The sequence below is a fragment of the Vicia villosa genome, linkage group LG4 (genome assembly GCF_029867415.1).
Source record: "Vicia villosa cultivar HV-30 ecotype Madison, WI linkage group LG4, Vvil1.0, whole genome shotgun sequence".
Lineage (NCBI taxonomy): Eukaryota > Viridiplantae > Streptophyta > Magnoliopsida > Fabales > Fabaceae > Vicia > Vicia villosa.
In genome coordinates, this window is record NC_081183.1 from 79,930,052 (window position 1) to 79,941,829 (window position 11,778).

At 34.9% G+C, this 11,778-nt stretch overlaps 1 protein-coding gene across 2 annotated transcripts; it reads left to right on the forward strand.

The window, feature by feature from the left end:
• Positions 1-498: 498 nt before the first annotated feature.
• LOC131594935 (protein EMSY-LIKE 3-like) lies at positions 499-5,139 on the forward strand. Of its 2 annotated transcripts, XM_058867131.1 has the most exons (10): positions 501-763; positions 1,015-1,223; positions 1,301-1,410; positions 1,537-1,789; positions 1,915-2,133; positions 2,219-2,287; positions 4,097-4,342; positions 4,431-4,499; positions 4,621-4,684; positions 4,786-5,139. In XM_058867131.1, the coding sequence occupies exons 1-10, from the start codon at positions 736-738 to the stop codon at positions 4,833-4,835; spliced, it is 1,317 nt and encodes a 438-aa protein (XP_058723114.1). In that variant the 5' UTR covers positions 501-735; the 3' UTR covers positions 4,836-5,139. The 2 variants fall into 2 exon arrangements, with proteins under 2 accessions (XP_058723115.1, XP_058723114.1); XM_058867132.1 differs by lacking the exon at positions 2,219-2,287 and having other exon boundaries at positions 499-763.
• The last annotated feature ends 6,639 nt before the right edge of the window (positions 5,140-11,778 follow it).

Sequence of the window (11,778 nt, forward strand, 5' to 3'; positions counted from 1 at the left end):
TTCAAAACCTATTCAAACTGCACCACAATCATAATGCATTAACATTAAATTTATCTTTCAATATATAATAAACTATATTAACTTAAAAGATCAAGACAACAAAATCGGGTGCAGTTCGTGCATAGATTATTATGGACCCTTGGATCAAATTCTAGACATCAATTGTTATTATTCAATACTCAATACTCACCACTCAATACTCAATACTCAATACTCAATATTGGATTAAAAAAACATGATCTAATGACTTATGTAGGCTTATACATGGTGCATAAGGAAAATCCTTATGCATATTACCCAAAGCCAACAAAATCTATCTTTAAAAATTTTAGATGATTAAATTTATAAAGATATCATAAAATTATAATTTAGAATAAAATGATGTGATATGATAAAACAAAAAAATATTATTTTATTTCTTTTGATTTTATTTTCACAAAATAAAATAAGAAACATATTTACATGAAAATTTAAATTTAAAATAAGAAAAAAAATCCCAACTCGCTCGTACGGTACCCATAACTCAGTGCCCGAGTCCGACACGACAAATCCAAACTCAACTCTTCACAGACCTACAACCTTCGATTCCTGCCGCAAAACCTCAATCATTGTTCCTCTTCTGTTCCATTCTCATCCTATACTCCTCGTTCCTCATTCGTTTTCAATTCGGTGGAAAACTGTTTTTTTGCGCTTTTTGTTTGGATCTGAGTACTTCCGTTCCCGTGAAATCTGGCTATGGATTACGAACCCTACGATAGTAGCGGTGAGCTTCATTCTTAACTTCCTTACTTTCATGTCTCATTATTTCGAAATTTTGAATTTTTCTTTGTGGGTGTCTTTTTTGATTATAGGGTTAGGGTTTGTTTTGATTATTGGGAAGTAGTTTCTGAAAACTTTCAACTTAAAGAAGGAAGAAAAGTATTTCTCATATAGTTAATTGTTGCATTGAGTAGATTGTTTCCACACTTTGAATATTTAGTATTTCTCATTCACTTGATGTAATAATGATTGCAGGAACTGATGATGATCTTCCACCAACACATCAGAATAGAATTCCTAGAGGGGCACGTCTCGCTGGGAATGGAAGATCTGCAGGAGGTTCAATGTCATACCCCAGGATGTATGGTGAAATTGACATGGAAACTCAAATTCACCAACTTGAGCAGGAAGCATATAGTTCGGTTTTACGAGCCTTTAAAGCTCAAGCGGATGCCATTACTTGGGTACTTTTGCTTAATTTCTTTTTTACTTATCTAGTTTTTTTTATTAGGTTTAAAATAATGACGTGTATTTTCTTCAGGAGAAGGAAAGTTTGATAACAGAACTAAGGAAAGAACTAAGATTATCAAATGAGGAACACAGGGAACTTCTAGGCCGTGTTAATGCAGATGATGTCATACGAAGGATAAGGTATGATAAAATTGCAGAACATGGTTCCTTGTTGACCTATGCTTTAGAAGTGAGATTTTCGTTACTATTTTGCATATACACATCATTATCAAGTTAATCAAACATTTCATTGGATGTTGATTTAAGGGAGTGGAGACAGACAGGAGGCCATCAAACTGGTGTGCTGAATTCTGGACAAGTTATTCACGATTCAGCTCCGAGTCCAACAGTCTCTGCATCTCGGAAAAAGCAGAAGATAACATCGTCTGTACCATCACAATCTTTTGGTGGGCCTTCTCCTTCATTTCACCCCCAACCAGTGGCTGCGCCCCACCAGCCATCTTCTTCTGTTGGAAAACGCGGTTCTGTTCCGGGACATAAGGGCAAGAAGCAGAAACCTGTAAGGAACCATAGAAATCCTGTTACATTGCTCTTTTTCTCTTTGTTTATATGCGTAGCTTCAAAAATTGTTTTCCACCATGCAAACCTACATTGGCAACATTATTTTGGTTCTTTTATTTGCAGGGCCAAGTATTACCAGGAGGATCTTCTATAAAGCAATACCCTTCATCAGGACCAGGTGGAAGGAATCAAGTACCTAATAGAGTTACTTCTGGTACGGTCGCAGGTGAGCTTGCTGAAGGAGCATCGTTTGATTCACTCAATGGTAGGAGATTACGGACAAGATGGCCCGATGACAATAATTTCTACGAAGCTGTTATCACCGACTACAATCCAGTCGAAGTACTTGCAGCCACCTAGTTAGTTTAAGATTTTCTTGTCAGTTAATTTATAGCCGACATGCTTACTTTTACCGTTAACTTTTCAGCGTCGACACCATCTGGTATATGACATGGGGAGTACAAATGAAACATGGGAATGGGTTAATCTTTCAGAGGTATATCTGAAACTGATTACTGTCGAGTAATTATTTTTCTTGTGATTTCTACACCTACTCCCTAAACTTCAGCCCTTTCCCAAAAAAAGCGTTGTTCCAAACCCAGAGAATTTGAAATGAAAGAAAGATAGGAAGAATAAAGAAATAGAAGTGTGTTATTGGAAGCTGTAATAAAAATGGAGTAATTTCCCCAAAAGTTTCCCCTCCAAAGGATGACTATCCTTTCACATACCAACTCTCAAGTCCGAAACTAATCCCTATTCCCAGCTACTTTAATTCCCCTTTACTATCCCAACAACTGTTGACAATGTTGAGAGAGGTTTCTAGTCTTCTCATGAGATGAGCCCTACAGGCTACAAGTGATTTGCTACTCGGCGACAAAAAGTTCATTTTATTAATGAAATTAAAAACAAATTGTTAGACTTGCGGATGTTAGGCAGATAGGTTGGGGAATATTGCAAATGTAACTCGAAATGGGTTGCAATATATCAGAATACACGGACAGCTGGCAATTAGAGATTGGGGACTGTTTTTTTAACGAGGTAGGTGGTTATTAAGGGAGTTGGGGGGAGGAGGGCTAAGGTGCATGATATGTGTGAAGTGGGAAATCAGGGACTATGTAGAGGAGTGATTCCCAGGGGCTCTCTCATACTTGACAGTTCATTTTCTGTGTCTTACCATTTCTACAAGAAGTTCTTTCCTCTAACCATTGCTAATTCCTATTTAAATAGAATTTTTCTTCTGACCTTGTTATCAATACAATTCAGTCAGTTTCAGTTAATTCCTCTTATTATGTGAAAAGTTTGTATTCCTCTAGTATGTTTGTCAAACTTTTTGGTAAGCTTTCACTTCCATCTTTAAATTGAGAGTTGGGATTCTAATGTGCGATGGTCCAATTGGGAACGGGTTTGGATCTGTCAGGATGTAGAATAGTGGTTAATTAAAGTAGTTAAAGTAGTTAAGAGTTGTTATAGCCATAGGCATCTGGTTCTATGTTAAATCCTAGGATTTATACGAATGGAAAAAGTATTATTGGGATGTACTGTAACTTTGGAGTCTAATCTAACCATACTGTCAGGTTCCCCTTTAGTTGGTTATGTTAGCCCGTGGTTTCTACGAGGGATTATAAGGGAGCATCTTGTTATTTGAGAGAATTAGGGCCTTTGGGCATTAGGAGAAGTGCATGCCCTCAAAGTTCTCTCATTTATACTTTAGTTAGGGGAATTCTTCCCTAGTTTCTAATAAAGATAGAAGTTCTTTTAGCAAAGAAACTACACATTGAATTTGAAATGTTAGATAATATTCATTTTAAATGGTAATTTTCTCTTGAAGGAAACTATTAGGCATTTATTGTAATAAATTGACTATGCTATTGTTGAAAACTATTTTTGCATAACATGTGATATAAAGCAATGGTGGCTCATAATTACAGTAATGACCTCAAGCTGAATATTCTTTAGCATTTTGTTTCTGTTTTTCTTGATCTCATTTTACATCTATTACTAACTTTCCATTTTCGGCACCAATTTGAGATTTCATACGCTTACACGACTTTCTTTCTATAACTATTTTCATCTAGGAATGAATGCATAGTTGTATTATTAAATGTCACAGTTTTGATGTCTGCAGCTGCTGGTTCCATTCCACATGGAAATAATTTGTAATAAAATAAATAAATTTTTGACTTCTTTCAACTTTCACTATCCCTTAACTGTGATGGTTACCTAATATTTAGAATTTGGATTTTCTATTTGCTTGATATGTTTAGCACTTGTCAATACCTAATTTGATACAATATTGTAACTGCAGATCTCTCCAGAAGATATTCAGTGGGTAGGTGAGGATCCTGGGATCAACCGCGGGGGTTTTGGCGGATCTGGTCGTGGGATGAATAATAGGTCAGTAGGTCGCGATAGTATTCCAGGAGCTGGAAGAGGAGGTAGGGGAGGTACAAAAGGGCAATCCAAAAAAGATTTATTGCCATCACAGAATGGAATAGGAAAGAAAGCTTTGGAAGATATACAAATACTTCACACAGACACACTAGTTAAGGAGGTAATTGAAAACAGTTGAACTAGAATACGCTTCAATTGAGATTGTTTGATCTTATGGAAAATATTTAAATTTCCGGAGAACTTGACAGGTGGAAAGGGTGTTCAGTGCAAATCATCCTGATGCACACGAAATTGAGAAAGCCAAGAAACTATTGAAGGTATGCGGCAATTTTTTTTATGCCAGTCTGTCATTTCTTTACTGATGACTGTTGGATTTTCTTATTTTCTTGCAAATGGTTTATGTATGTGAAAATAATCAATGTAATGAAATAAATGCAGAATCATGAGCAAGCTCTTATAGATGCAATTGCAAGACTTGCTGATCTTTCTGATGGTGAAAGTGGTACTTCTCATTTTTCATATCTAATTACACTTTTGCAATATCATCTGACATGTGTTCATTTACAAGTAGACCATTTCTTGATGATCTTATTGTTTATACAGATGAGGGTGGTCACCATTTCTCGCATGCTAAATCGATGGATCGAGAATGATGGAACACCAATGTTGTACAATGGGGAAAAAGAGGCATTTTTAAGGAAAAAAGCATAAAGTGATGGAAAAGTTTAGATTTTTTCCATGTATTGTGCCATAAAAGATTAACTTAACTGACATAGCTCTTGAGCATGTCTTGTGCATTAGTGTTTCAAGTAGGATGAATGTTCTGTAATTTGGTAATAATTATTTATTGAGTAAAGTTTGACTTAGGATCAGCTGATGGTTGTAAAAAAAGTATGATAGTGTATTTCATTCCTATGTTTGTTGTAACAAATTAAGAGTTGGCTCTTTCATTTAAAATATAGGACAAATTAGACATGAAAACTCCAAATTTAGTCAAAAACAAATTTTTTCATTTAAAATATAGGACAAATTAGACATGAAAACTCCAAATTTAGTCAAGAACAAATTTTCTCCATCAAACTTTAGACGAATTCGGATGGGTATTGGGTATCTGAGGCATATGTTGCCATGTTAACTCTTCACCAATTGTCTTTAGGTAATTTCTTTATGTACCCATATGTCTTCTTACATACTCGCGGTGAAATGTACATTTTCGAAGACACATTTTTCATAAAAAATGGTGATTTTGGATATGCTTATCTGATGCACATCCGAAATAATCTATTTTTCGGTTTTGGAATTTTTCAGATATGCATATCCGAAAAAAACTCAATATTTGTTAAAAAATTAAAATCAAGGTGAAACAATTATACTAATAATATAATTAATTGTTTTAATCAAAATATATAAAATATATACCATTTTAATCAAGATATATAATTAAATATATATCATTTTTATCAAGATATATAATTAATTAAATATTTAAATCAACACATTAATCTCATATAAAATTAATTTAAAAAATATATAAATTAAAATTTTATTTAATCTTTTTATTTCTTATTTATAACAATTTGTATTTAAGTTATTTTTTATTAATAATAACTCAATCTAATTATACTATAACTATATTATAAATAAATATTATTTCATAATAAAATAAAAAAATTGGAATATTGGGATACTTCTGCATATCCATTCCAAAAAAAATTGGGAAGAGTTTTTTCGGATATGCATATCCAAAAAGGACGGTGATTTCGGATATGCATTTCCAAAATCAATAAAAATGTGATAAGAGTGCCTTCGGATATGCATATACGAAGAGTATTTTGGGAATATTATAGGAGTTTTCCACCATATATAGGTGCATATAGAAATTTCCTTGTCTTTATCCTTCTTTATCCTTCCATCAACTAATTGATTTGGATCATTAGATATATTTAATAGATGAGATAAAATACAATTAAAAAGAGTTTCATTAGCTTCTCAGTCGCCTCGCAAGATATTATATATTTCTTTTACAAATTTTACAACTAAAACTAATCGTACCTAATCAGACGGATCTTCGTGGCCTGCAACGAATTGGGTTTCTGTGAACTGGGGGTGTATCTGCAAGGTACTCCGATGCCAAAGTGAGAAGAGAGAGCAATCAGAGTGCAAGTACAAGGTAAGAATGAGAATGAATGAAGTTACCTGACCTCTAGTAAAAGAGGGTATTTATAGCCCCCAGCGTTGAGCCAAGATCTCGTCATTGGACTGGATACTTAGGCCCAATTCGGAGACTTCCAGGATTTTACGTATGCAATGGAGACTAGCACGTGGTATCTATCCTGGGTCTACCGCTCTGAAGTTCTAGGGAGGACGCAGTCATTTCGGGAGTACGTAGATTCCGCCTTATTCGGAGGGTTGTGGGTGAAAGAACTCTACGACGAGGAGGGTCCTCGGCCTAAAGGATAGGCGGAGGTGCTTGAAGGGAGTACCTACCCGAGCCCTCGAGGAGGAGGATCCTCGGCCTAAAGAATAGGTGGAGGTGCTCGCAGGGAGTGTCTACTCGAGGCCTCTTAAGTTGTCTGGCTCGATTTACGTCCTGCCCGGGGGGATCATGAACTTGCTAGGGTGAACAATCGCGTCCAATGTCTGGCTTGGTGACGCGGAGTTATATTGAGCCTTACTCTTGGATTAGGCTGGTTTTGGTCCTCTCGCTGTATCTGGGCCAGGCGTCGGCCCAATCCAGAACAAAAACCAAAACACAAAGATCAAAAGAAAAACATTTGGATGGATCAAAATCAAATTGGAAATATTGCAAATATTAAAATATTAAAGTGATTTGTTGAAATCAAATACATATTTAAACCTAAAAGTTTTAAATTTAAAAATCTAAATAATAGAAAATTTATTATTTTAGTTTTTTCGCTCACAATTAAAAATCTCTCACACACATGCGTAAGATAATCCTACCAACAAAGAGTCAATAAGAGACACACACGCGTAAGATACACTAAATGATAATCCTACCAACAAAGAGTCAATAAGAGTCGCAGATGTATCTATGAGAGAAAATAATGAATAATCATCTTGTGTCATTTCCCTTATATAGTGGTTTCGACCCATCTCGCAGGAAGAGTTGCAAATGTATCTATGAGTAAAAATATTTATGAATAATCCTCTTGTGCTCCTTTCTTTATATAGTGGTTTCGATCCATCTCGCAGGAAGGCCTGATTAAAGATATTTACTATGATTGATTATATCAATCATTATCTCTTATTGATGGTTGGAAATCACGTTTTGAAGGACGGGATCCTCGTATATTGTGTTTAGAATTAGTCATATATGCATATCGCAATCATATATTGCAATCATAAATGCATATTGTGTTTAGACTTTGTTCTTGATTTGTAAGAATTTCATAATCATTGTGATTTTCTGTGAAACCAACACCCTCTCACTTTTGAAAGGTTCAAGACTCTTGCAACAAAATTCTTTCCTCTTCAACCTCTATTTGATTTCAGATCTCGATAACGAGAGAGATATAATTGATTGAGGAAGAAGTCGTCTTGAAACTAATCGCTCTTGAAGATTTGATTGAGATTTTCAGGTAGCTTGCAAGATTGAGGTTGTTGTCATTGGTGCTGACAAATTCTAGTGAAAAGAATGAGGTTCTTCTCTCCATATTAACATGGTAGTGACTGCGTGGAAGGCTACACACGAGGTCGAGTTCTCAAGTCTTTAGAAAGTTTATCGTTCAAGGAATCGGTAGGACCAAGGGGTGATTATTACACATGAAGGATTGAAGTAGATTGGTGAAACTGGAAGATTCAAAAATCATGGATCAAGTAAAGATTTTGCAGAGGAGTTTGGAATTACGCTTTATACAAGATCCAGATCTAGATATGAGATTTATTTTTCTCAATATTATTGTGGATAAGTGACTGTATAAAGTCTTGCAATATTTGTCAAAATAAAAAGGAACAAAACATGTTCCAATGGGAAACCATTGAAAAGTTTAGTAGGAAAACCGAGGACGAACTCTGAAGCAATATAAATCCCGGTGTCCTCTCTTTCTCTCATTTAATTTTCATAGGATATTGAATGCTTAGGTTTTCAATTCTCAGCGTATTTTATCGTTTATTCAATTAGTAACAATTTATTATGCGAGGTTAGGTTTTGTTAGAATTGGAACCTAATCGAGCTTTAGTGGTGATTAAATTTTGTGTAACTAGTGCTGTTAAAATTCGACAATTATTGAAATATCGTATAAGATACATATCATGTAATATGCAATAGTTTAATTATTCATTATTGAACAAGTTGTGAGTTTTATGAATTGTGTATTTGTTGAAGTGATAAACCCAATAAAAGTATAATTCACCTATTTATCAAATCAAGTCTTCCACGCGTAACCTTGAAAAACCTCTGATATTATGTTTTTGGAAAATCAATCAATTTTTTTAGTCTATTCACCTCTTTTAGACTATTTTCTTACTCCATATTCCCATCCAACAATTGGCATCAAGAGCTAGTTTTTTATTAAGTCTAATATGACAAACAATGATGATCCAAATGGAGCATATAATAGAGCGCCGATTTTCAAAGGTGAAAATTATACTTATTAGAAAGTCATCATGTACATACACTTACTATTAGTTGACAAAAATATACGGTGTGCCGTCACCGAGGGACCATTTGTTCCTACGAGTGAAAATGACATTGTCAAACACCCAAAAGATTGGTCTGATGATGAAACCAAAAAGACTTCATATGATTTGAAAGCAAGGAACATACTTATCTCTGCTTTAAGTGCAAAAGTGTGTCGCACCCCAATTTTTGACCCGCATTTTCATTCATTTGACCATGTCGCATTCATATTTCATATGCACTCATCATTATTTCTTTTATTTTAATTCTTTTAGTCATCATAATTTAATTTCTTTCTTTTAATATTAATTTTGATTTGATTCTAATTTTAATTTTAAATTTGAATTATTATTAAAGTTAAAATCAATTTTAATATCTTCTTTTATTTGTATATTCTTTAATTTGGTTATTACTAACAATTGTCTTCTTTTTATTTTGTATATTAATTTGTTACTAACCTTTTTTTTTTCTTCTTTCATTACTATTATTATTATATTATTATTATTATTATTTTATTGCATTTTTTATAAATCAAAAAATAGAAAAAAGGTTGGGACCACTTTGAGGCAATTCACAACAAAATTCTTGCTGTCAAAAAAAGAGGTTTGTTCCCACGTCTCCAAGACTCCAATGGCAACGGTCCAAAAACTCTGCTATCACCCTGCATATGCAAACAAAACCATGTTTCAGTCTGAAAATTTCACCAGTTTGGCAAAACATGTTCCTGCATTAGAAAGGCATTGAAGCAGCTTCTACAAAAGTTCAAAATTCTCAAACATTTTCCCCCTAAAACTCATTTCAGTTTACCTATAAAAGAGGGAGGCACAAAAGGACTCGGGGAAAAACCTCTGCTGAAATTGCTCCACAGCGGAAAATCTCAGCCTCACCGAGAAAACCTTCATACAATCATTGAACACAACACACCATGTCCACAAACCATTCCCACCCAAAACCGTGACCCTCTCACTCACTCAAACAGAACACACTCTCAGAACCTTACTCGAACCGCAAAACCACACACACAGAAAACACATACAGCCCTATCTCACCTTCACTCAAAATCACAACATACCCGTCACTCACGTGCTCTCAGCAACAACACCAACTCATTTACGGAAGTGGACGAAATCAGAAGCAGCAGAAGCGCGAGAGAAGAAGGAGGATCAAAGCAGAGCCAAAGGAATCAAGTTTACCTTTGATTATTCACCTCCGAGAACATTCGGAGTCGGTACTTTTTAATTTCCTCTGATCTTTTTTTCGTGAAAATGTATGGCTTGTAATGTTTGAATCGTTGATTTGAATCTTTGTTGTTTGAACTCATTATTTCTTGATGGTTATTTGTGTTTATCCTTGTTGATGCGAAACCGAGAGAGATCGAAACGAGAGACGACCACTGAGAGAGAGACGCTGTTATTCTTGTTTTTGTTTCGTTCATGTGAGATGAGAACGCGAGATCGAGAGCGAGACGTGAGATTACTATTGTTGTTGTTTGCTGCGAGAGAGATGAGAGCGTGAAGATGAAAGTAGAGAGTGGGGCGGCTGACTTTCTTCAGTCAATTACTTAGGTTTTTTTGTTATGCCCATGTGGGCCTTACTGGAATCCGGCCCAGTCTGGTTTACTACACAACACCCATCTACAGCTTTTACATTCTGTCTTGGGCCAAATGTTTGAGCCCAGTCCGTTTATTTCTTTTTCATATTCCTAGCGGTCCGTAAACCCCCTCCTGGTTGACAGCATTTTGTTTGTATGTTTGTTTTGGTTGATTTTCTCTTGGGCTTTTGCACATTCTGGCCCAGCGCCTCTTTTATTTCCATGCACCCCTATGTTTACATTTTAGTTCATGTTTTTTTATGGTTTTATTTAATTGTTCTAGTTTTATTTGAATTATTGTTTAACTGTTGCTTTATTGTTATAAACAAAAAATACAAAAATATGTTTTTTTAGGTTAGATTTTATTCTTTATATTAAAAATACCAAAAACATTATATTCATCTCGTTCCAAAAAATAAATAAACCTTGGTTCAACGCCAAGTCGTCAAATAATTTCTCGATCCAACGTCGAGCTTTTCTTATCTACAAAAATTCTTTAAACAGTACAGAAAGATCGAGTGACAAGAAGTGTACACCTCTTGAATACCTTGATCTTTTGAATCAAAACTCTTTAATCAAAACAAAGTGATCAAGTGACAAGAAGTGAACACCTCTTGAATACCTTGATCCTTTGAATCAAACCACCTTAATAAAATCAAAGTGATCAAGTGACAAGAAGTGAACACCTCTTGAATACCTTGATCCTTTGAATCAAAACACCTTAATAAAATCAAAGTGATCAAGTGACAAGAAGTGCACACCTCTTGAATACCTTGATCCTTTGAATCAAAACACTTCAATAAAATCAAAGTGATCAAGTGACAAGAAGTGCACACCTCTTGAATACCTTGATCCTTTGAATCGAAACACCTCAATAAAATCAAAGTGATCAAGTGACAAGAAGTGCACACCTCTTGAATACCTTGATCCTTTGAATCAAAACCCATTAATCAAACCGAAAGATCCTGTGACAAGAAGTGCACACCTCTTGAATACCTTGATCTTTTGAACCAAAAAAATTAATTAACATGGACAACAAGTGACAATGGGGCTCGCTCCTGTTCAATACCTTGGGTAAATACGCGCTAGGTGAACACCTATGCTCAATCCTTTGCTAAATGTCCCTTTTAAAAATACAACTTCAATTTCATTCAACCTTTTTTGCCTTATGGATTTTAAAACTCTTTTCATAAACGAGACACTTATCCAATTTTCAATACGAACATACTTCCACATGTGAAGATCGAATATCTTCCACTCGAATGCGATGATGGCCAAAATCATGTCTTATCTTGATTTAGTCATCCATTCTTGTAGTGATCTCATATCCATGTGCGCGTAGTATTTCCATTTGAAAGCGATCGAG